This window comes from Patagioenas fasciata, chromosome 9, assembly GCF_037038585.1.
Source record: "Patagioenas fasciata isolate bPatFas1 chromosome 9, bPatFas1.hap1, whole genome shotgun sequence".
NCBI classification, from domain to species: domain Eukaryota; kingdom Metazoa; phylum Chordata; class Aves; order Columbiformes; family Columbidae; genus Patagioenas; species Patagioenas fasciata.
The window spans coordinates 18,467,823-18,493,967 of record NC_092528.1 but is presented as its reverse complement, the minus strand read 5'-3'; the positions used below and the strand labels follow the sequence as shown (position 1 = coordinate 18,493,967).

Sequence of the window (26,145 nt, the reverse complement as noted above, 5' to 3'; positions counted from 1 at the left end):
TCAGTGTGGAGACTCGAGGTCGCTCTGCCTTTCTCAGGCCAGGGGAAGCAGGAAGAGCCCGGCAGGAACCGAAGGCCAGTGAGGAATCAACTTTGCAGCAGTACTTGAATTTTAGAAAGAGCAGCCTAGTTTGAGGGATACCAAGACACTTTCCCAAGCCGGCCCTTCCTTCAGGAGGGAACTCAACCCCACAGTCTCTGGAGGTTCCTTCCAAACTAGTCAACAGTTCTATGGTTTCGCTCCTTTTCCCTACCAAAACTTCATCTGGTTAAGGAGACCTGTGGTGCACACTTAAACAAGCAGTATTTGCTTTTTTAAAAATCAAACCAAGTCAAGTGCTTCAGAGAAAAAGGCAGCTCTGGAGCATGAGCTGGTGCAAGGTCCATCCTCTCTATGGGACGCACAAGGAGCTGCTCTGATTCTAAGCAAGGCTAGCATAGAGACAGAGGCAGCAAACAGTCTGGAGCTTCTTCTTCCCACACTTTCTTGCAGAAAACATTATCAAGATCAAAGCACCCTTGTGTGGGAGGTGGGGAGCTGCTTGTGGGACCCACAGACAAGGCAAGATGACATGCCCATCCTGACCCCGGCAGCCGAGCTCACAGTGAGGTAGGTACCACTGGAGGACAGTCACATCAGAGTCCCCACAGGGCTCTCCTTGGGCGAACAGCCCGAACACCACCCTTGCCATCAGCCGGGTGCTGTGAGATCCCTCACGCAGGCTCCATGGCCAGCGAGTGCCTCGCTGGGGACAGCATCCTGCTGCTGGGCTCGGGGCCAAGCGCCTGCAGAGGGACAGCAGGAAAAACACAGAACAACATGTACCAGGAAAGTGCATTGGGAGAGCTCATCAGCAGCCACACCTGGCTTTGGATAGCACAGAATATCCCCCCAGACACCGCAGGGGAGGAAACTCCATTACCAGCAACATTATGGCAGTATCTCACCCCAGCCCTGCTGAGCTGCACTGTGGCTTCACCGTCACAGTTGGCACCGGCCACGCTGAGGGCACAGGCAGCCGATTGGCAGCACCAAGCGCCGGTGCTCGCAGTGATCCCGGGTAGCCAGACACAGCAGGACGCCGCTCCCCAGCGCAGAGGCACTGACTCCTGTGCACGGAGCTGAGCAGCATCAGTACTGCGGTGCCCGATGTGCTGCTCCCAGCCCAGCTCAGCAGGGGCAGCTTCAGGGTCCAGCTGGACTGGAGAAGTGTGGAGGGGAAATACAGCACCTGTAACCACCCTTTTGCATCCAGCAAAGGCAGCCTGAGCTCTGCATAGCACATAGGAAACAGCTGAGCAGGGAGAAAAAAAAGCCAAACCCATTTCAGTCACCTCTAAAACGAGGAGAGTGCCAAGCACCAGCGGACAAAAATCATGGGAAAAATACTCCTGAAACTCCAGACACCGCATCATCTGCCTTTCCTCCTCTGCCAAAAAAACCAGGAAAATGGTGTCTTTTTCCCACCCTTTGGTTAGGCACTTCTGCAAAGCAAGCTCCTGAGCAGCTCAATCTTCCTTCCGCACTCACAGACCAACCGGTCTCTCCAGGGCTGTGAGGGCTTCTCCTCTCCCCACTGCTGACTTTAGCACAGCCTGTTGATCTGATGCTAATTTTGTACTTCGTTATTTATTTGTGTAGCAGCTTTCAGTAAATCCCCATAGCTAAATCTGATCAGGTTTGCTGAGGACACTAAGAAAAGTTCTAGGGGTTTCCTGTGCAAGCAGAGTTTTATAAACACGTGTCGCATAGCGAGAAAAGACCCTTTCAATTGATTCACTAGAATAAACAACCCACATTTTGCTTCTCTTTAACTTTCCCTCCTTCTCATGCCAGATATCTTTGGAGCTGTCTTGTATGCGCGGGGTCATGGCAGCTCAGTCACGTTCACCCCAGCACATCTCCACACAGCGCCAGACCTGTGGAAGAGTCGACGTTTGGCAGCATGCTCCACAGGGCCGATCTAAACAGGCAACCAGGAAGAGCAGCAAGCAGAGTGTGCAGTTCGTTTCATTCTCTGAGGGGAACGACACAAATAGGTGATATGAATCAGCACAAGGAGTCAGATCGTGCAGCCCAGAGTTGCAGGAAGTAGGGCGAGTCGGGCTCTTTTTAAGTGTCGTATGGGCTGCTGAGACACGCCCGGGCTCGCTACCAGGGAAGCAGGAGAGGCTGCAGAGATCCCCCGCAGCCCACGGGACAGGACGCGGTGCCTGCAACTGCGAGCAGAAGAGCTCTGAGCTCAAAGGACAAGGCCGGGGTGGGCCAGGTCCTGGCCGGGTGCCGGGTGTGGCGAATCCTTCCTGCAGCCCCAGCACCGCCGCTGCCAGCGCTGCGCAGCAGCTTCCCCGTCCCGCTGCTCCCCACCCGCGCAGGCTGCACAGCGCAGAGCTCCAGCTCCATCTACCGCTCGCCCTTGACACGCTGCACTCACAGCCCCACAGCTGGGCCACATCTGCACAGGCACTGCGGGACCGTGACGCCACATCCTGACTGCCCTGCGACTGGGACAGCCCAGGGCTGCCCTGCCCAGCAGGGACAGTTCTGTGCCTCAGCTGCTCCCACACACCCCACTGTGGACCCTCCTAAATCCCCCCTGCTCTTGCCCTGGCAGGCTGCAGCCAGCTGCTTCAGTCTCCAGGACATTTTGAAAGCTCCTGAATTTAATTAGGGAGAGACGAGAATTGGCCCATGACCCTCCCCAAGGGCTGGGATCCAGGTTTGATTCCTGGGCTGTCCTGTAACAGAGGACCTGGCTAATTCCAGCTCTGCTAGGAAGGGAGGGCAATGACAGCTCCAAAAGCAAAGCCCAAATCACATCCTCAGGAAGCAAAAGTTACATTCCAGATTGTCATTGGTCCTGCTTTGGCAGCTTAAGCTGCTCTCTGAGCAGTTTATCACACCTCACCTGCGGGTCCGCTTGGGCAAAACAGCATCAAGAAGCAGACAAGTGTTCTGTGGACATCGAAAGAAACCAGAAGAGCTCTCAGGATGGAGATAGGTTACTGCTGGGGCTAAGGACCAGGTTGGGGATCAACCATATTTGACATTTAGCTGTACAAAAAGTCCAAGCTGTGGTGACAATTCCTGCCACTAAAGAAGAGAAATGAGGTAGACTACAGCAAGAACAAAAAGGCACTGTCATCTGCTAGTGCACCAAAAATCATCACAGTGTTAAGAGCAAGGCTGTATGCTTCCAAAGTGTGGAACAGCATCTGCTCTCTAGGAACTCTCTAGCTCCAAACAGGTCAGTGAACAGATCTGAAGTGTAGTGCCAACCACAGGCAGGCTAAAGCAACACCAGGCTCTGCCAGGAGAGAGGGAAGAAGGCTCTTCCACAGAGCAGACCCTAGTGAGATCTCACCTGAGCCCTCCAGATCATCCAACAGAGATCAGTTTTGGTGCAAGACCTCCTCACCAAGCCATGAGCCAAGCTTTCCTGTGAGTCCACAAGCAGAGATGGGGGCCCGTCCAGCAACAGACCCATCACTACATGCCCCCACCTCCCGCTCCCACCTCCCACAACATTTAACTCACAAGCCTGTGTCCTCCTGGTGAAGCAAGGCTGCCCGCAGAGGAGTTTGGTTTCCGCGAAGAGCAGACCGTGGTAAGGCAGCCACAGCCACACATGGGTGTCTGCAAGGGATCTGCACACCATGGTGGCCCAGGGGTCCCCACTCCAGGGGACACGATACCGCAAACCTGAGTCAGCTGTTGCACTGCACCGTCACAGGGCACTGTCAGTGCACCCTGCCACAGTAGGGAGGAACCCTCCCCAAGGCGTCACGCACACCCCTCCAGAGAGCTGAGGACAGCCAGCACAGTGCAGGTCACCCACCAGTAGTCATGACCTGACTGAGGACTAGCACCAGTAAAAGTGCTTTTTAAGAATAAGAAGAGGTGGGATTATTTAGCAACAACTGGTTTTTATGAACGATGTTAAGGTTACATCTCTAGTTACACCTCAGCAGAGTTCAGCTAATATTAAATATCTGAAAGATGAGAAATGAAAGGTTACAGCAGAAGTAGAGGTTGCTTCCAAGCAACACTCTGCAGCAGCACCTCAGGACAGGAAAATCAAGTTACCTGGCATCTCTGAACTTCATAATCTTCCAGTTTTCAGAGACCTGTTCAATGTGAAGGAAAGCCTGACTTTGCATGGACTGCACTGAAAACATTTTTGGGAGGCAGAACTGTTTCTCTGCCAGGCAGCAGGATAAATGTTTGCACGTGCAAGCTCCCCAACCTTCGCAGGCTCTCCATTCCCTTCTTCAAGAGCCGCTGGCAGCAGGGTGATGCACGTGGTCCTTGTGCTGAGACGCCGAACCAGGGCTAACCACAGGGTCTCTACAAGAGGAGCAGCGCTGCTCAGAGCAACTGCTCTTCTCAAGCAGAGTGGTTCACCAGGTCTTCCCGGGTCACTCAGACCTGGGGCCGATAACCACTGACCTGCACCAGGACCTCCCCATCATGCAGGAACAGGGAGCACAGGGGCTCAGCTCACACAGAACGAGCCCTTCTAAAGATTAAAGACACTGGGGGGAGTCGCAGCCTCCTCCAACGCCGATGGGAAGCAAGCCCCCCCTCTGGATGCCGCTGGAGGAAGGGCTGGCAGCGGAGAAAGTTTCTTTCCACCAGAACTCTGCTCCCTTTATCTTGCGGGGAGATGAACATCACCCAGCGAGCCCCGCGCCCCTCTGCAGCCCCGGAGGATGCTCTGCCGGGGCAGCACCCAGCCCGAGCAGCCCAGCCCCCGTGCGGCGCGGCCCCGCTCCCCCGCCCGTCCCCGCCCGCACCTGGTGAGGGAAGGCGGCGCCGCGCAGCGCGTCCCGCAGCAGGCCCAGGCCGATGTCCCTGCTGGCGCCCTCGGTGACGAGGTGGAGGTGCAGCGCGTCCCCGCCGCCCAGCCGGCCGTGCCGCAGCATGGAGCGCAGGGCCGTCTGCCCCTTGGCGCGCAGCGTCGGGCTCCGCTCCGCCTTGGTGAACATCATGAGGAGGTGCAGGTCGCGGCCCCCCGCCGCCGCCTCGCCGCGCTGGGGGTGGCGGTGTGCCGGGGCGGGCGGCGTGGCGCGGAGGCGGCGGGTGGCGCTGGAGAAGGTCTCCCCGCCGCCGCACAGGTAGTAGAAGGCGCACACGGCCAGCGCCGCGGCCAGCGCCAGCGCGCACGGCTGGGAGCGCGCCCAGCCCCGGCCCAGCGCCGCCGCCATGACCGGGCGGACCCAGCGCCGCCGCCCGCCCCCGGCCCGCCCACACAGAGCCGCTCGGCGCGTACAAAGGTTTAATCCATACAGTATTTACAGTCCTTACAGCATGTACAGGCCGCAGGCTACAAAGGTAGATAACGCGTTTCTCTCATTTACAATGACAAACTACAGAAAACGACATTCAAGTTTCGAGTACAAAGGGAAGGGGGGGCGTGTACAGTCTGGACAGTTACACCTCGAGAGTTACAGAATGCAGGTATTTTACTGCTGGAATGCTTAAAAAAAATCACCAAATACAGACAGACACAGTGATAAAGAAAAAAATAAAGTTCGTTATTTCAGACAGTAGCTCCTCCGCTCGAGGAAATGATGATTTCTCAGTGATTTCTATCAAAACATGGAAAATCTGGGATCCTAACAGAAAAGTGAGTAGGATGTTTTTCCTCCTCTATCATCTCCTTCCATGGGAAGAGAAACAAGAAAACACCATATGCAAAAAGATAAAGCAAGTGTATGAAACAGGATATTCCATCCTTTTCCGCAGTTTTGCCATTCTGGAGTTTGTATCTCTTTTAAAAATGGGCTTTTGTGCGATACAATTGGCTGCACAACCAAGGGGCATAAACTCTAATTTAGGAAAAAGTGTCCATCTGCACACAGGCAGAAATGCCATTTTGCAAAACTTCCTCTCAAAATACTTTCAGTGTGTTAAATAACCAGCTCAGTCCTTTTGACAGTGTAAAAATACTACATCCTTAGCACTTGCATATTATTTGTAGTTTTATCATATATTCACTGTGTCATTGGAGATTCTCATGATAAAAGAGTTAACATCCACACTTTAACACAGATGGCTGCAGAGAGGCACCAAAGTCCTGGAAACATCACAGCCAAGCCTGCACTATTCTAGTTCATCTTTTTTCTTTAGTGCTACAAAGTTTTTGCCCTATTGAGAACTCTAAGAATTTGAATAATATGTGAACTGATGTCATACTGCAAAATGGGAGAAAACTCCTCTTACATGGGGACTTGCTGACAGCATCAGAAGGTCTGGTTGCATTTTCTGAAACTATTTCAGCTCAGTATATAAACAGGTAAAATATAAAAGCCCACAGAGTGAAAAATACAGTATTAACACAGGATGCTTTAATGCACTAACATTAGGAGCTATGAAAGGTACAATCTAAAGCTTCTGAAATAAGTGCAAAGATTGACACTGATTTCAGGGACTTCTGGGATTAGGTCCTAATTGGTAAGGAGGCCAAAGTCCACAATGTACTAATGAACAACTGAAACATGCGTTCAGTGCAGTATGTGCAGCTTGTGAAAGCAAACAAAAACTTCTGCCATCTACCACCTACATGCAAATTTACAGGAACAAATTCCACCATGTCTAATATAATTCAGTGGCATGATTCAGTACAATAATTCAAGAATTTAAGTTTATATGCACTGTACTTACATTAACATAAAATATGAAAACTTATGAAAACCTAACACAATACAGATCTTAAGGAGACACCACAGACACCATTCTAATCAACACGCAATGTAAAAAAATTACACTTCTGAAATCAAGATGCATTAGAATATATATTGAGCTGCTTGACATCTGTCCTTCCAAGAGATTTTTGGAACATGATCTAACTCTGGCTAGGAACAATATTATAAAAATCTTTAAATGGGCTATCTAGTAAATTATTAAAAACCCACATGAAAAGTGATTTTTAACTGTGTCAGGAATTGACTGCCTTGTACCCCATTGATTCAGACCTATCATGTCTCATACCTATAGAGAAACATGGACAGGAACTGAAGCTGTCCAGTATGTGGTACAGGGAACAAAATGTTAACCCACAATGGAACCTTCCTGTCCACTCTTCTAGTTATACTCACATTCATACTGAAATAAAAATGGAAGTTTCCTGACATTACTGAGCAGAAGATTATTGCTCAGTGTCAGAACTCGATAGGGAAATCCAGATCTTCATAGTACTTGAGATAATCCTACTCTGTAGGAATCCTGCGAGTTACAGAGGCCCTGGAAGGACTAAGCCCTTGATACATTCCATGCAACTTAATGGCATTTTCATTTTTGCTGCTGAGCAACATCCCAACATATGTATTGCACCTGACTTGAAAAAAAGAGCTTTAACTGAGTGCCGTTTATACGGGACATCCTAGCGTACCTAAAAGGACTAAGGAAAAAGGCTGCAGGGTCAGAAGTGACTGACCTACTCCCTGAACCATTAGAACTCCAGAGCTCCTGAAAAGAGCAATACAACCTGTGGATCAGCTCCGTTACCAGTCCTCTAGCACAAACACATTGATGCTGCTTCCCAGACAGGTGAGAGCTGGAAATGCAGCAAATGGCTCTGCAGAGCTACAGTGAAGAAATTTCCTGTTTATAGGAAGCCATCCTGCAAAATTTGTCATGGAGATTTGTTTTGGCTAGGAAGGAAAATACCAGTGGAGGTTTGAAATAAGCGTATCAGACATTTTTCCAGCAGCAAGGACTGAGATAGCAATATGCCATTAAGCTTTAGGCAGCTTTACATTGCAGCCAATCACACTATATACTGCCTCTCATGTAGGCTGCAGAACACAAATCTTTAGAAAAACCTATGTCTAAAGTGTATGCTATATATGACCATATCTTATATTGTCCCATCTGTACACTGGGAATTTTACTTATTAAGATCTACTAAAACATCCACTGCTGTTAAATACTGCAGATTAGGAAGTACATTATCATTTCATAGACAGCTATTTAAATAACAAATAACTGCTTACAGGTGATATTCCTAAGTGTCTTATTGTTCAGACTAAACACACTCTTTAAATGGACAGAATCTGCTTTTCTAGCATAATTAGACTACACACAAAGCAAGAACTGTTTAGTAAGATTCTTCTGCTTGGCAAAATAATCTATTGGACGCTTCAGAAATGCTTTGTAGCTTTGTAGCAATAATAATCCAGATTGGATGCATTATTATAAATTTTATGCAAAGCAATAAATATTTTAAATTTAACACGCCAGAAAGTTTAATTTACCATACTTTACAGAAATTCTTTACCCAATTTTGCTTATCTTACCCAGCTTGGTGAAAAGCCAATTCATTTCCTAAATACATTTATATAGCAGGCCAGCATAATGCCATGGCTATTATGATTGTTAAAAGCCTCACTACACTGATACTACATTACCTAAAAATTCTGCTTCAGTTGTCCATAGGGCAGACAAATAGAGCATGAAGACTTGCATCTGCTGGTTTGGAGTTTCAGCTGATTACTGTCTGAGTATTAAACAACCTGGCACATAAGCATGTGCTGACGGACACAGTTTATACAAGCACATGGGTAAAGCGGAGCTCACGACTGAATACAGCAAACTGTGTTGCTGCCCTCAGAATGCAGCCGGAGACCCTGCTCATCCATTATGTTGCAAAAACGTGCAGTGAAAGTCCTGGGTTTTCTCGTGCACACCTTAGTTTAGACAACATGTATACATACGTGTCTTTGCAGATTATACAAAGGACATCGATTGCCCTAAATTTAGCACGGCTGCACTACATATAAGATTTCATATATCCAGCTTAGTGCTAATAGTGAGAACAACAAAAAGAAAAGGTAAGAAACAGCCTTCATATGACTGTTCTACACAAACTCCATCGGCTCAATTTTTACTTTCATGTCTCAAATTTGAAGTTTTGATGTCAAAATACTACAAACAAACCCCACATCATGTCCAAAAGGATTAAGTTTATTTTTCATGAAAGGTTCCACATGCTCATTTAAAAGAATATCTGCTGCACAGAAAGTTTAACTTAAGAGAAGGAAAATAGACTGCTCTTAGAAGTTTGGTCCTCCAGGATATATACCTATTGTGACTGACCTGCAGTCACCAGCATAAAGGCCAGCCTGGTGTTAAAGCTTCCACTGTGAAAGAGCTTGCAAAAGAGCAGGAGTTACCATGTCTTGTTATTAACAACCTACCTCTCATTAGAGTCAGCACAGGAACAAGAGAATCTGTTAAGTTATAGGCTCACAAACAGGACAACTCAGTAAGTCATTACCTGATTTCCCTTCCAAACAGTCCCAGAAAATGCAACCCAGACCTTCTTGTCAGAGGCACATTCCTCATGGCAACAGGGAGACAGGTGACAGTCAGGGATATGAAATAGTAAAGCTGGTCTGATCATTCTGCTATCCAGAGTCTGCAATGCACACAGCTATGCCCCTGCTAACTTCGTGTACAAACTGCAGACAAACTTCGTACTTGCTAACAGGTACTATTTTTATACTGAGCTAGCAGGTATTCCTTTTCTTTTTAAAGATTTTCTTTAGCTGCTGAGGTATATGTACTGTAGAACATAAACCAACTCATACATTTCCCCAGCTATCACAATCTAAAGCTACATTAAAGTGGTCATTTTATCCAAACTATCTAACAAAATGCATATAATTCATTCTGTTAAAGTAAAAAAAGACTTGCACTACAAGGATCAGGTTCTTCTTCTTGACACTCAAGACTTCTGGGAATCTGACTGCTGGAAACGGTTTAGCTTCTCTGGATTATTTGATGCCATTTGAGAAAAGTCACGAAAAATGTCCTGATAAATTTCATCTCCTGGATAGAAAAGAAAAGGGAAACAGTTTTAATCATTTGTGACAGTTAACATCACCCACCATTGCACGAATGTCCTACTGTGCTACCGGTTACTGCACAACACTTGTTCACATATAAATATTGCTTATAGATGGAATGATGCTGATGTGAACTCTTTGGGACTGTTTACTTGCATGCACATTCTGTAGAAGCAAATTAAACAAAGCCAAACTATACCTGAAATAGTACCTCACAGGCAGCCACGCAGAGGAAAGTTCAGAGTTAGAAAGGAAAAATGAAAGCATTTTAAAGCAATGTAAAAAGAAAAAACGTTTATTAGCCATTAAAGAATAAAATCCTTGTTTTCGCAAGGAAGTGCTAACCAAGATTCTCTTCAGAAAAGTAGAATTATGGCATAAATAAAGATTTACTTGGAAACAGAGGTCAGAAGTCTTACAGCCAGACAGAACTCTCCATGAAAGAAACAATCAGCAAGCAAGAGTATAAAAAAACCCCAATCCTAAGTAGAGAAATTATTGTTCATAAATCCTTTTGTTCTATTACTTTAGCAAATATAAATTTTTACATGCATTACTGAACATTTATTACATCTTTTAGTTCTATCTATAAGAGTGATGATACTTTCCTTAAACATCTTTCATTTGGTTATTTTTATCTTTACCCTTTGTGCTTAAACACAACCTAACTACTGGCACATATTCCAAAGTGAGGGATGGCAGCAGTTTCCACCAGGCCTGTCTCCATCCCCCTCCCTGTCCATACAGGAAAACACATCCTGTGATGACTTCTTTTTGAGTCCTTGCCAAGTTATTCTTCTGCCACTTTTAAATGGTCATTTTCACATTCTTTCATCTGCTGCAGCATTTTGGGCCTTGAGTTCAGGTTTCACTTTAAAACATTAATCATACCCTACCGCCTTCAAATGGAATTAAACGCATAAAACATTTGGTCTGGTCAGGAACTATGCAGCCATCCAAATTTTACTGCCTTCCCACACAGGACACAAGATCCCAGCACTACTCGCCGGTAGCTTGATTGGTAGCATGACAAAGAAATCAACCCCAAAACCTCTTTCATCGTGTATGCTGAACACAAAAACTTTTTTCTCCAATCTGATTGGGGCAGTATTATACCACCACTTTTTTTTTTTCCAAAGGGCAGTTTTAAAAGGATTTTTTTGTGTGTATAAAAGTTGGCACTACAGTGAAAAGTTACACTGTTTTGTTTTTCCATCTTTTGATGTACATCTCCAACATTATAACAGAAGTATTATTCTTTCAGAGATGAGACTGCATTCATTTGAAAACACTTTCAGAAATGACAACTGACTTTCCAGAAATATTTAACATGCACGGCATGTGGGTTTATATAAAAATGTAATGACATGATTCTTCCAAAACTCTAAAAGATAAATACATTCAATACTGCTCTACTGGTAAAAGTTCTAGTGAAATACCCTTTTGGTTTTCAGATTTAGTTTCAAGTCTGTTCTAGAGATGAAGCAGGCACAGGACACCTCATTGTAAGAGTTTCTGACAACTGCTTGCACCAGGAGAAAAGCACAGAATGAAGAGAGTTGTAACATTCATCACAAGAACAGCTATGAGGAGCACAAATCGGAATCAAGCTTGTATGATAAAAGCCATTACGCTTTTAATGGAGAAGTGAGTTCCACTGGTGAACTAGTACTGTAGTTCAAGTTGCCACATTTGGTTCTTTCAAATTAACTTGAAAGAAAAAACAAAAGCTAGTTTTGCAAGATACATTGTGGCTCTTCTTTTTGGCTCTATTACATAACAAAAATACTATATACAAAAATAGACTAAAATAAAGTGCCCCTTTAGTTTGTATGCTGCGATAAAATATTTAATACTGTAAACCTTATAATTATTTCAAAATCCTGCTTTAAAATTGAATTCTTGAAATTCCCGTTCCAAACAATGTTTTCCCTAAAGTGCAGATTTTATGTACAAAAATACTATAACACCGCTTTACCATTTAACACCAGAGTAACTCAAAAGGCACACATCATACATTCAAGAAAAGATAGGAAGAAAAAGTAGCAATACTAATATCAAATAGTTAGCAGACCTACTGTAGCACCAGAAGATGAGCACTCAAGTATTATACAAGAAACAGTACAATGGTGTATATGGCTTCTACCACCAGAAATGAACTTTTTGTGGAACAAGCTGGTTTCAAGCCCATTCCCATTCTAGCAATATTTTGGAAGACCAACTGTACCTTGGCAAAGCAATATATACATTCTCTCAGTAGCTCAAACCAGCCAGGTATATTTAAATTTGAAATGTTGACGCCATTAGCTACAGTAGTAATTATTTATCAACCATATTACTAACGCAGAGAAATATGCAGTTGGTTTCACTCTGGTGACAGCAAACTCATACATCGATATTTACCCTCACATAGCTCCCAGTAAACTTACAATTACCTTGAAAATCCTTATTTTCTTCTAGAATCGGGGTTTTGGAAAAGAGGAGCTCTAAATTATGTGTGCTGCCCTTACTTTAAGGTGCCTAAGCAGTGAAGGAGACCTGGCTCCGTTCTCAGCACGTCGGGGTACCGCACCGCGCAGCAGCAGAGACAGGTTCTGTGTCTGCACATCCACACAACCCTTCTGGCAGGCTGGCAGCCACTAACATTATAAATACTCAAATATTTACTTCAGCAAGTCAAAAAGGGAGGAGAGCAGAGCTGTGCTGCCCACAGGTACAGAAGATCTCCCGACGGGACACTGTGCTATAGCCTGTGGCCCGAATTTCAAAAGTGACTCTAATGATACCTCTCCCTGATTTTGGGCAAGCTCTGTCCCTTCTGGCAGCTCCACTTACCATTGTTAATCTCACCTGTTTACAAGAATTGGATACTATCTGTAAAATATTTGGATCTGATTCTATCAGCTGCAGTCTCTAGATTCTACCATAATAAAAACTGATAAAAAGGTCAAGCTATTTTCTGTTAACAACTTAGCCAGCTTTTTACTTCATCTCCTAATTGAAGAATCTGTCTAAAAAATACTCTAAACAAGATGTCAGGGAAAATAGTCTCCCTTATCTTCAGTTTAAACACATTCATAATTTCATGTAAACAGTGCCTGTATTTGTTATGAATGAAACATTTTACTAAACATTCATAACGTTTAGTAACTGACAGAGGCTTTTTATATATATGAAAAGATGTTTCTATAGTTTATATAAGAATTTTGGATTTGCGACAGGTCAGTTAAATGATCTAAAAATATTCATTTATGATTGATCATAGAGCTGCTGAATCAAAATACCTACCTCCCTTAGAACAAAGCATTTTACTATTTGAAACTGGTAGTTATTATTTTCACCTCTTAAAATAAAAAAAAGGAGACTCAAAACTACTTGAGTATTTGTCACCTTCAGCCCATCAGCAAAGTAGTGTGCGTTATATCAGAAAACCGCTTTACATTCAGTATAGCCAAACTGGCAATAGACTTTTTGCACCTATGTAGCCTGCTGCACTTTGAGTGGGGAATTCTTCCTCATTTAAGCTCATAATCAAGTATACACTTCTAAGTTATCTGTTGCTTTGCCAAAGGAAGCATTTGAATGTCTGAGTGTCCACAGTCTTTTACTGTTCTAATTTGAATTTCCTAGAAGATTTGTTTAAAAATGAATTTGAAAAACTTCTATTCTTAAGGAGAAATTTAATGAAATAAATAAATTTGGTTTATTTAATAGAGTTCATCTGGGATATTGACATGAGACTCAATGTCACCCCTTGAGTATATTCCAGCCCCAATCTGGTAAAAGACAAGCACATACAATCCTTACAACTCAGTGCAAAATACATCAGGGTTTTATAGGAGTGAGCCAAGAGTACTCAGCTCTAAACCTTAAAAATAAGGTTTGCCTTTCGCTACTGCCAGGTATGGCAACGTGTTTTTAGCTGTCTAGCTTGACAATCAAGTGTGCCTTCATTATTGATATTTGCACAGGAATAAATCAGGTCCCTAGGGAAGCATACCATAATAGAATAAATGGTTTGCATAAATATCACATCAGAACATAGTCTAAATTGGGACTGCGTGCCTGAGGATAAAGTTGTACATATTCATGAAATATAATTTGTTACTTTCCTGTACCAGGGGGCTCAAATGTCTATTGATTTGTTTTTTAATCAAATGGTAAGATATTATGTATACAAAAATACATACTTCGGAATGACTGCTTAGTTTCTTATTTCTATCTTAACAAATAAAAATATTTAAAAATAAGATCAGAGGAAATAATAATTTCCTATCTCTGTTTGGACTTCTTTTGAAATATTCAATGTACATTTTTACATTGGTTTGCAAGCATCATTTTCTTAAAAAAAAGGACCATTCCACAGGAAGGAGAATGGTATCCTGCAAGAAGATGAACTCCTCAACTGTATCTGATCAGCTTGGGTCAGAAGGTTGCTATTAAATAACACCAGGTAAACCCTAACATTACATGAATTTCAAGAGAACACCAATAGGAGAAAACTGTGGACAAATACCAGCAAAATGGGTTGGTAATGGCTGTATTACCATACACTACTATAATAATGTACTTTAAACACTCTCCTTTTAGGTTCCCTAAATACTCTGATGAAGTCACACCAGTGAATGTCAATGAAGCTTTAACACGTGTCAGTAGTTTATAAAAAATGTTATTATACGGAGCTATCCTAAATTTCTCACAGATCCTAAGAATCTAATTGTAAACTGATAAATTCCTGAATACACTTCTTATACTGCATTTCAGTATGGTTATTAGTGGAGTATTGACCTGGCTGTCCATAGAGTCCTTCTGATTCACGCATTTCTTCGTTCATCCGTGCTAAACGCAACCTATGATTTAGGAAACAAAAAGACCAATGTCATATTTAAAGCACTAAAAAAATACTGCAATTCAAGACCTACAATGCACTCCTGAACCACACCACCACTGAGACCATCTATAGATAGTGCACTCTTTTTGATTTTCCTTTTGCTCTCACTGATTTATGTAAAGTCATTTTGACATTTCTTATACTTTTAACTTGAAAAAGAATAGGAAAAAATCTAGTTACCTAGTTAAAAACAGAACACACAACTTACAATGTTACAATATCTGCATTTGCAGCTTCTACTGCTATACTCAATGGATCTTTCCCATCTTCATCAGTGGCATGCTGGTTTGCTCCTCGTTTTAGGAATAAACATACTTGTCTGTTCAGAAAAAGTATTTAAAAATTATTTTCAGAACAATAAAAGAAAGAGGCAAATAAATTCAAGCTGGATGCAATATATTTGGCTTAAATTGTCAAAACTCTTGAACATACTAGAAGAGTGCTACTGATCTAGAACAACTAAGATGTTAATGTAGGAGTAAGCAAAACATTTAACTATTTAATCCACATTAGAAAGATATTTTAAGTCAAACCACAGCAGTGCAAAAAGGAGTTGGACCCTTTAGAAGTGAGAATCTGCCTTCCTGTATCATCTTAGGCTGCAGACCCAAAAAACCTCATCCCTTTCACCACAACAGACAAGAATCACTAAGCAAGATAAGTCAATACAGTAACGAATACAGTTCATATGTGCCTAATTAACCCAAGAGAAACTGATCTCATTTTGCTCTGCTATTTTAATTCTTCATCTTTATGAACAGGGCATACTGACCAAGCTTAAGTCTTGAACTGTCCCAGGATGTCAACTTGGGCATGCATGAATTTAGAATTCATGCATGCAAAGAGCTTGGGCATGACCAGATTACTGTGTACTCATTTGAACTGAGCTGGTACAGGGTTTCAGTCAGAAGCCACGGTTCCAAAACTCAAGATGTAACACAGTACATTTTGAAATGAGGTACATTCTCAGTGCAACACAAGTGGGATGAGTCAGAAAAAGTCTTAGCCCTCACATACCATCTCTCCTATTTGTATCATACGACTTAAGAAAACCAGGAAAATCTCATGAGTCTTCATCAAAAGTTCATGCTATTTCAAAGCATTATTAAATACATGTTTTTACAAAATGGACCAAGGTGTTTCTATAGGTGTGTGTTTTGCTAGTGGATGAAAATGCTAATTCAAAATGTTGGTTTGTCTCTTACCACATGGTTTTAAGAAAAACCTAGATCACCCGAAATATATTAAAATGACAGAATATTTGGGGAAATTAATAAACTTCTCATTAACAACTATAGTAAAGGGTGGCTGTTGACAAGTTCTGGAGTTACCCAGTGTGTCCCAGAACCGTGGCATGGTGCAGGGGTCCTCTTCCTTCCATGTCCCTGATGTTGACATTGGCCCCGTTCTGCAGCAAGAATTCACAAGTAACCAACGACCCCTACAGAATCAAAGTAAAGAAAAAATTCAGCACCAGATCTCCAGAATTAGAGCCAAACCTGTTCTGCCTTCTCAGCACCAAGTCATGTGGGAAAGGCAACAAAAGGAATTTGCTTCCATATCAAATTTAAACACTACCAGGTTATATAATTCCAAAGCATCAACAGGAAAAAGAAAATTGCACATTGTACAGACAACTTCAGCATCACATGATCATTCATTAGCAAAGCAAGCAGTTGAAAAGGAACAGTGACACAGAAATATCCCTATTATTCCCCTTCCCCTCCTCCCACATCACATGTGTATCTCATACCCCTCGCACTGCCTGAATGAGGGGCGTTGCGTTGTTTTCTTCCACATTGACCCAATTCACTTCAGCTCCATGGGCCAACGCTTCTGCCATATCAGGAAGATTTTTCTCAAAGGCAGCCCGATACAGTTGCCATCCTGGACTAGGCTGTTTGGAGTCACAGAACACAGAAGAGTCTTGCTTCTCTCCTTCCAAAAAGAAAAAAAAAAAGTTAATCTAATCCCTGTTCTTATAAGGTACCTCCTGGAATTCTGGCCAAAAATGTCATTTCTCTGGCACAAGATAGCTCAGGTTTTGCAGAATGCTGTGCATTGCTGCTGTTCTGCCAGACGTCACAGATGCCTTTGGCTTGTTCCAGCATTCACACGTGGCCATTTCACAGAATTATTACTGCCCAGAAAACATTCTCACCACACTACTGGCACACATGAATATCCTTCAATTTACATATCGCATGGAATTTTTAAGAAATTATTTTAGGTTAGATGTGTGTTTTAGCCTATACTGTAAGACAAGAATAAAACTGATTTCCTGCAGAGATGTAGTCATACAAATACAACATTATCTGCAACAGCTTGATACACCTGACCTAATTTTCATTGAAAGATACCATTGTCTTTTACCAATTACTAGCTGTGGCTATAATCTTTCAGACTAAAGCATAATCTTTCTTTTCATCTCAATAAGTTACACAGAATGAAGTCCAGGAGATAAAGACACTTATATACAAGCTTTCAAGAGTTACAACTTCATAAGACAAAGAAAGGACCCAAGCCATGTGCTGCTTGCCTACACATCACAGCTGCGAACTACTGAATTTAAAACATACTTCAGAAGAGTGCATTGATGGACAAGAATAGGTTTGCTTTATAAACACATGTTTTGGATGTTTTGACAAGCCATACTCATTACATCTGTCCGACCAGGATGCTAGTATTAGATAGGAAGGTATTCCCCATCAATCAATTTATAAAACTTTGAGTAAAGAGGGGGTAATGTTTAAAGACATGATCAATTCCACTCGAGTAGAAAACAGAAAAGTTAAGCAAGCATGCTCAAGTAATACGTAAAAGCCTACTATCTGTAACTTAACAGGAATACCATCCGCAAGGATTTAACTATTTATAAAAGGATTATGCCTATCGATGGAGGCTTGTCTGTATCAAAATGCAGCATTGCTTTATCTGAAAAAAAAACACAACAAACCCCAAAGTTCTGGCACTGTATCACCTGACTGGAAAAAACATAGTTCTCTGCATTCACTTAGAAGGATTCAATGTAATTCTTGCTAACATGCCTGGAAGAGAAAAAGGTCACTCAAGCAATTATTACCCTCGTTAAAAATGTTTCAGCCCAGCAGGACAGAAGAGACATTAATTGTATCACCAAGTACTAATCCCTTTTACAAGAGCAAGCCTAACGCACCTGGTTCATACAAGCTGTTTGCTGATATAGTAGAGACAAGGTGTTCTCTGCTGTCATCAGCACTCTGCTGGATCCCACTGTCACTGCTTCGTACTGTTTTGGGGAGAAACTGTAATTACTATGCAGACTGTTAAGTTGCCTACTCTTCACAAATACCATGATAATAAAGCAAGCTCTTATACTTGGTCCTGAATACATTTTTTTTAATGACTAATAAGTATTCAATATTCTTAACGTATCCATAGAAAAAGATGAAGTCACATATTGCAACCATAACATTTATAATCCTAAATGTCAAATATTAGAAAGGGAAAGATCAGGATAAGTAAAAAAGCTTAATTTATTTCATGAAAATACTAAGCGATGCAGTAGCCTGGAGACAATGGATTAAATGCAGGGAAATGGCCACAACACACAATGGATCACTATGCAAATACTCAACATGCCATAGCTGTAGTACTTACTACTACGTAGTTTTGAAGAGGTATCAAAGTAGGAGAAGAGTGAATCTAGTTCATCAGGACAGAACAGAGACTCCCGCCTCGCCTCGTCGCTACTTACAGCAACCGCTGGGACATGCAAGTTAGCAAAGCACAAAGCAGGCAGTAAGGAAAGGATAGGGCAGGAAAGAACGTTATCGGAAAAATTAAGAAGGATGAAAATACGGAGGAAAGAAGGTGGTTAATAATGTTTCTGAATGATAAGCACCCCCACTCCAAATTCTTCCCCACCTAAAAATGCACTTCTCTGAACAAGTCTTTGCTCCTCTGTACTTTTCAACTAGGTTATGACCCATTAAAAGACAGATTACAATTTCTCTGCATGAGGCACAAAATCAATTAATACAAAAATATGTTACTTTAAAAAGAACATGTGTAATATAGCTAAGGAGAGAAGTGTGTAAATACCTTTTTGGGATGCTGCACCTTGTTCCCCTGCCAGAAGGGATTTTTCAGGGACACTGTGCCTTTTCTCTTCTTGACTTGGAGGCAAAACTTTTGTTCCAGATTCAAGCGGAGATGCTGAGGCAGGCTGCTTCTCTACAAACTTCCTTTCCACATATTTTGCTCTGATGTATGCCTCCTTCTCCTGCCTGTCAGATACAAAATCCCTCGAGTTAGTAAGCTAATATTGTAATATTCTAATTTACTACAGAACATCCATTTCATAGTAAAGGCAGTAACCAAAATTGTAGTTTGGCACTGCACATAACAGACACTTATGGCACATTTTCAGAAAGATGAAGAGTACACTATTTCTGGATTTTTTATTAAATTTTGCATAAGTCTCAAAAGACAGTAATTTTGTTGGGTTCATATACGTATATTTTCTTTCAGGCAGAGACTTTAGAAAATAGACATGGAGGAAATAAGCATTAGCTACTGCATGTTACTTAGAATAGACTATTTTAGTCAGAAAGGAACCTACAACAACCATCTAGTCCCACTGCCACTTCTTAGTGTTAATATTATTTGTTTATACATGTTTTGGATTGTCAGTAACCAATTAATATAGCATATATTTAGTTTCTTAGGGAAATAGAAATCACAACATTGATTCAAAAAGCATCAGGATTGCACAAGAGACCCATAACAAAAATAAGCCTCAGGCACAGCCACCAGTTCCATAATGCATAATATTTTTTCTTGTAACCTTAGGTTTTCATCTTAAGATACACACACAGCAGTTATAACTAACTGGAAGGGGCTATAAACATATTAGTATTGAAACTGCTAAAAAGCAGTTACCACTAGAAGGAATATCTAGCAAATCTATATTGTTTATGCTATTATAATTGTCTCCATGCTGCCAACACTTTATAAAGTACTGTTTTCTATACTGTAAAACTGCTTGACAGCAAGCAGCACATAACTGGAAAGCTGGTAAAAAAAAAAAAAAAATTAAAAGACATCTTATACAGCAGAACTAAACATTAGGAAACTACCTTCAAAGGCAGAGAGCATCAGAGCATCAGAGAAATGGAAGAGAGCAGAACAGTCATCAGACGGTTGCTGTAAAGCAGCAGAGCTCATGTACAACGTAGGCAGAAAGAAAAGAGCATTCTGGGGATCAGGGAACAAAAGTCAAACTGGAGAATAAAGTCACTGTAAACAAAAGGCAGAGCCCCAGACTCCTGCCCAGAGCACTCATGAACCAACAACAGCTGAGGTGGTCCAAAGCAGACAGGGAACAAAATCAACATGTCCATGGTGATGAGAAAGCAAGATGCTCTAGAGGAATCAGCAAAGGAGGGAGTGAGATCAGAAAAAGAACAAGTGAAGCCAAGAGGGACCAACAGCAGGAATACCCAAATAAAGACAGTGAGTGAGAAATGGGGGAGAGCAAAACATACTGCTGTAGGGGAAACAAAGAGTAAATCAAAGGAATATTACAGAGTCAAGCAGCAGCATCTTTAACAGCTGGAGGCTGACGAAGGCAACAGAAAAGGAAGAGGCACTGCTAGTAAATGACTACCTTTGGCTTCCAGGTTGTGGCTTCTTTGCTCCCACTTTTTCCAACTTCGCTTCATATATTCTATTTATAACATCATTTCCCAATTCACACATAAGCTATGAAGCAAAATAAATAAATTCAAATACAGTTGCAAAAGGCTTTACCTACTTAATTAGTTGTTTCTACCCTCAGTCTATTTTTACAACTTGGTAAAAAAGGACACTTACAGAAATAAGCATGGGTTTATATCACGATAATGAAAAAAACAGTGTATAGAGAGACTGAATTCCAAGTAAGATAGCAAAAAAAAAAAAAAAAAAAAAATACAGTCACTCTTTTAAAGTGCCATTCCCTCCTGAAGGACTGCAAAAATGACCACCTGTCATTCAATAACGTTTTTGTGCTATCAGAATGACATCTGTGAGCCTCATGAACAAAGGAACTCTTTTCCAGCAGCTTTGCTGGTAGCTATTCTTAATCAACAAGAGACAAGTCAATCAATCCTATTCCATCTTTTCCAAGAGACATTTTTTCTAAACCATAGTCTGTTATGTCTACAGAAAAAGATCAAAGAGTAAAACCAGCCTGCAGATACTACTTTAAGGAGAATCTGGCCCATGAAGTCCAACTTACTGATGGCAATAAATGAACTTCTAACACCAGGTAGAATATTCAGCTCTGGCATTTACACAAACAGGACAAGGGGTGTAATTTTTAGGGTTTTTTGTTTCCTCAGCATGAATACATTGATATTGAAACTATTGAAGGTTAAATGACAAGCAAACACCCTGGCTCACATTGTCTTTTGGTTGTTCAGAACAGAGAAGCAACACCTAAGCACCAGAACATCACAGCTAGAAACAAACGCTTTGCATCGGTTACTCAGTTGCACACATGCATCATGCGCGAGTTCCTGTTTTGGTATTTCAATATCACGTGATTTTCATAACCATGGTTCAAGATAGAATTCTGGCACAAAAATAGCACATGAGCAACTGCATGAATGCATGAATGCTCTCCTGTAAGCCAGCAGGAGTATGAAACCAAGATCTCACCATTAGAGCTGGCAATTGAATTCTGAAGTATGATCATGATTCCAAAGTATGTTCACTTCCCGATTTTTTCAGCCCATTATATTATCGGTCTGTAAACAGAATTCCCTTTTCATATGTTGAAAGTATGAGATGACACTTACTACTCAAAGCGCATTTGTGAACCTGAAAGCATCATAAGTTGTTCTGACAAGTCTGTACCAAGAATGACTGCTGCTACTGCATGTATTATAAGAAAGCGTGAATTAAAAAGCCTCAACATACAACTATAAACATGTTCTACTTAAAACTGCAAGACATGCACTCAGTACTAATGCAAGTGTTTCTGCACTGAACTTTCTGGTGCAGAGACTTTAGAAAAACAGTTTAAGTACCAAATAGAAACTTGTTTCAAAAATACCTTCAGAAGTTCAGGTTCCCATGAATCCAGCGTTAAAGATCTTACTTTTGAGAAGTGGACTCCCAAGCTCCTAAACAGCATGAAAAAAAAAAAAAAGTTTAACCTGTAACTGCATGTTGTCTTACCTCAGACAGCTCTACCATTGAGTTTTACAAACAGGGGTCTCTGATCTTGCTTCAATATACATTTGAAGATGTTAACACCACCCTTTATTAAGTCAATGCACAAATCCAATATGGTTCAGAAGAGTTCCCCAACCTGTGTATCCCAGAGCACTCGATGCACAGGGTGATTCCCAGGTTGATACTGGCCCAGCGAGGATCTGCCAGCCCACAGTCACAGCAGGCAGCATTACCAGGAATACACTGAACTCGCTGCAGAGCACTTTCTCCCTTTAACAACTTCTCTTTTGTCTCACTGCCAGATTCTAGGCTTCCAGTAGAAGGGGATGATTTCTTTTCCTGTTTCTAACAGAGGAAAAAAAACAAACAAGACACACAATAAATTAAAGAAACAAAAGTTCTACAGATACTGACTGTGCACTAGAACCCTAGGAAAGTAACTTCTGCATTTAAGGGCAAGGAAAGCCATAGAACTGCAAAAACGTTTAGCTTCATAGAAGAAATAACAGATCTGAATATAGCAGTAGCCAATAATTCTACGAATTTTAATCACACTACAGAAAAATCTCATCAAAACATATAGGCCAAAGTAACATCAATAAGACAGAGGGACAGATATTAATAGATTGGATATAAATAATAACTTTCAAAATTTCATTGCAATTCCACCAGAAGACAAACAAGAGATTGTTTTCCCCTTCCCCTTTCATAAAAAGAGGGTTTCTTTATTTTTAATTTTCAGGATCTAAAGGGAGGTTTGGTGTTTGTTTGGTTTTCAAACTCACCTCAGATTCATCCCCTTTCTCTCTATATGCTGTAGCAATACTGGTCTGAACAGCCTTAATCCACGCCTGTCGCAGCTTTTCCGAGTCGGCCTGAAGCATGCAGCTTCTGTGACAAACCACATGTGTACTCAGATCGAGAGAATCACCAAGGAGCTAACATCAAACGACACGTTGCTCAATGAAATACAGACCCTTGAGAAAGCTTCTTACCATCACTGGAAGTGTATTGTTTAGTAGGCATCTTACAAACCCTTTCATTTTGAGATAACAAATCAGCTGACCCTTTACGAAATGCAAACTCTTCGTTTCAAAACTATCTGCAGGTAATGCTAAAACATATAGCTATGACTCTTCAAATAACTCAGAATAGCTTCGCTTCCTATTTTCTTTCTTCTCTTTTTCCAAATCTTTCATTTTTATATCCTCACATGCAATTTACCTCCATGACTAATTACACAAGATACTAGTATCAGTCCTTGAAAACATAATTTAATTCACTGAGATCAAGAGGAAATTATTTTAAAGATCTCTGACAAAGAATTAACTATTTTTCACAGCAACAGTCAAAGGTCCTGAAGTATAAAACTGCTCCAATACTTATAGGCTGAAAGAGCATAGGCAAGCCGAAGCAAAATGCATGTTAAAACTGAACCACAACCGAGGATGCAAACATTAGGACAGCAATCTGTTAAGAAGAGAACCATAAGTAGGAGTGGGGAGTATAGATAACATCCAAACCTAAACGTAGGTTGACCTTACGTCAAAAATTTAAATATGGTCACATCTCAAAAACATTAACAAGAAATCCACATCCTGCGGCAGGACTGCCATACTTCTCCAAATACAACCAACACACGGCATTGCTAGAGCTGAAAAACATTTTTATTTGGGAGTTTCATTTTGGGCATTCTAAAGTGTAATTTAACACTACTGAGATGACAGCTTATTAATGTTTCTCTCTCATTACACCAATCAGAAATCTGGAGAGACTGAGATCTATTTTCTGCGTTACTAAGCAGCTTGATGGTATCAGCTACTAAGCCACAACAGCTCCACTACCACAAGCCCTTTATGCATAAAGCACAAGAATGCATGTTTGCTTTAATGCCAGAAGTTAACTAAATACTAGGAATACTTCTCACAGCATCACTTGCTCTTGGCCAAAATTTCAGAGAACAGAATTGTTCAGATACTTTTCCTGTTTTGCTCTATCCCAAGAGAAAAGTTAATCTTGCATTTCAAGACAACTGAATGTTTTAATTTTAAATAAACATGCTCCATCACTTCTTACTTTGTTGGAGAAACCACCTCAAAACAGAAACGTCTTTCTATGTCTTCACAGTGTTTAACTGTACAAAGCCGCAAATCTTCAACAACTACCGTGGGATTATCCTGAGAGACAAAAATTAACAAAACAAGTGACATAAAGGAAAGATAATAAAGTTGCTAATAATCCCAAATTATTGATCATTTAATTCTATTGGCTGACAGAGTTAAGCACAAACGCTCACAGACCAGAACAGCACAGGGATTAGTTCCCTGCCAGCAAGTCTGTGCAGCCTTTAGGACCAACAACTTTCAGGGCTCTTCATAAATGTTCCCTGCAAAAAGGTAACAAAACCCACAGCAAATTAAGCGTGTGCTTATATGTCACAGTGCAGGAATCTCAAAATCTGTAAGCGCAGCTCTCAGTCTCAGTTTACAAAGGGAGAAACGAATTTAGAAAAGGTTGTTCAGGAGCAGCCAGGATGCCAATGACAGTGTTGCTTCTCCTGCCCCAATCGATCAGGAAAACCGTCACCCACACCCCAAACTACCCCAACAAGAGTTTTTGGCACCCACCTTAAACTTCTTCTGGTACACAAGTTGGTTATTTTGTATTGAGAACCAGCGCCTATTCAAACAAAGAGACATTCACAGAACAGGTAACTGATTTTACAGTGCTTGTGTGAGCCAAGTGTACTGACACACAGCCCACAGAGGGGCTGCGTGACAGAATTCACAAAAGTAATGCTGCGGTCAGTTGTGGCAAGGGGTTCGTGAGAATAATGAAAAAAGGGAAAGCAGAGACAAAACGAAAGAGAAAGCAAGGTTCAAATAATTTGAGTCCTAAACAAACACATTCATGTTATGCAACATTAGTTAAGCTACCACACAAAACATTTTCATTGCAAAAAAACATTTCTTTCGGTATTTTAGCAGCAAGCTAAAATTAAGTAATTGTTTGATAACACAAATTCGAATAGTTTGAATAACAAAAATACTATTTAAGCAACTCACTCCTGAAATACTGTTGAGAGTAAAACTAAGAAATAATTTACTAAGGCATAAAAAATACTACAGCGTTGCTACCCCATGTAGGTCTAACGTCTTTCTATATTTGGCATTTCCTAAACTTTTAGATGCTGAAATTAAAAGATTGCATACAAAACCAAAGCAAAACCAAGGAAAACCTCTTAAGTAGAATCTTAAGCCTCAGCTTTGTAGAAAAAAATATCAAATAAAATATTTAATGAGGGCGTCCTCTGAATTGCATCCTTCCTTGTCAAACTCACTGTCAGACAGGACACAATTCACAGAGAGTGGAATGATCACTTGTATTTTGGAAAAAATACGGGAGTCTCAAATCTCCAACAATTGCATTTTATCAAAACACTGAATATTAAAAAACAAACCAGTAAATATAACCATCCCTTTCTAGCTCTTCTGGGGATGCACACAATAAAAGCCAACCAACCATCATTGGTTTTGAGCTGACAAAAATAAATGGAATGTAAAAAAAATTCAGTCCTGCAGTGAAATTTACACTTCTTTTTTCCTGTTCAGGCTTATAATGAGAACCTGCATTTATTGTAGCACATTTCCTCCATTACCTCAAACACCCCACTTACACAACACATCACTTTTTTCCTACCAATTAGTTTATAATGGTAACAGAACAAAAAATATTGTATTGCAACGTATCTTGTTATTCTCCACAGGCTGTCGAACTTCAAGCTACAGTTTACTATAATTAGTAACAAGAAGGTTCCATAGATTTATTCAACCATCACAAGCCATTCATGAAAAGAAGCACACAAAGATTGTTAAGAAAAAATAAGATATAAAAAGAAGTTAGATTCAAATCAGAAAATTTAGTATTTGTTAGAAAAGTTAGTACTTCGTAGACAGATGAGATTCTACCTTTTTAACAATTAATCTTTTCAAATGTTGTGCAGATATATTTAATTTTAAAAGCAACAACAGGATCTCCTTTTAATATTGGATTTCCAACACAGTAACAGTCATCTTTTTGGGTTAAGATAACTGAACACAATAATGCAAATAGTTGTGCTTTTTCGGTTTATTAACAGCAGTAGTTCTGGTCACTGCTTTTTAAAAGGTATCACTTCTACCACCTATTTAAAAAAAAAAA

The 26,145-nt window shown here is 41.2% G+C and overlaps 2 protein-coding genes across 5 annotated transcripts in view; both read right to left on the bottom strand.

Annotated features, from left to right (window-relative positions):
• Positions 1–5,222, bottom strand: part of XXYLT1 (xyloside xylosyltransferase 1) — a 35,146-nt gene extending 29,924 nt beyond the window's left edge. Inside the window, exon 1 of the mRNA XM_065844597.2 lies at positions 4,797–5,222. Coding sequence (XP_065700669.1) covers positions 4,797–5,207 — 411 coding nt within the window. The 5' untranslated portion in view covers positions 5,208–5,222. The remainder of the gene's footprint in view (positions 1–4,796) is intronic.
• A 42-nt stretch (positions 5,223–5,264) lies between these two features.
• Positions 5,265–26,145, bottom strand: part of ACAP2 (ArfGAP with coiled-coil, ankyrin repeat and PH domains 2) — a 64,551-nt gene continuing 43,670 nt past the window's right edge. For 2 of the 4 annotated variants that reach the window (XM_071812549.1, XM_071812550.1), the window contains 14 exons: positions 24,573–24,624; positions 24,022–24,122; positions 22,731–22,836; positions 22,082–22,290; positions 21,824–21,893; positions 20,393–20,487; positions 18,826–19,010; positions 18,382–18,486; positions 17,918–18,010; positions 16,496–16,680; positions 16,074–16,183; positions 14,951–15,061; positions 14,640–14,701; positions 5,265–9,834 (listed from right to left, as the gene is read on the bottom strand). In XM_071812549.1, coding sequence (XP_071668650.1) covers positions 9,731–9,834; positions 14,640–14,701; positions 14,951–15,061; positions 16,074–16,183; positions 16,496–16,680; positions 17,918–18,010; positions 18,382–18,486; positions 18,826–19,010; positions 20,393–20,487; positions 21,824–21,893; positions 22,082–22,290; positions 22,731–22,836; positions 24,022–24,122; positions 24,573–24,624 — 1,588 coding nt within the window. In that variant the 3' untranslated portion in view covers positions 5,265–9,730. The remainder of the gene's footprint in view (positions 9,835–14,639; positions 14,702–14,950; positions 15,062–16,073; positions 16,184–16,495; positions 16,681–17,917; positions 18,011–18,381; positions 18,487–18,825; positions 19,011–20,392; positions 20,488–21,823; positions 21,894–22,081; positions 22,291–22,730; positions 22,837–24,021; positions 24,123–24,572; positions 24,625–26,145) is intronic. The other 2 variants (XM_065844301.2, XM_065844302.2) reach the window with 1 other exon arrangement.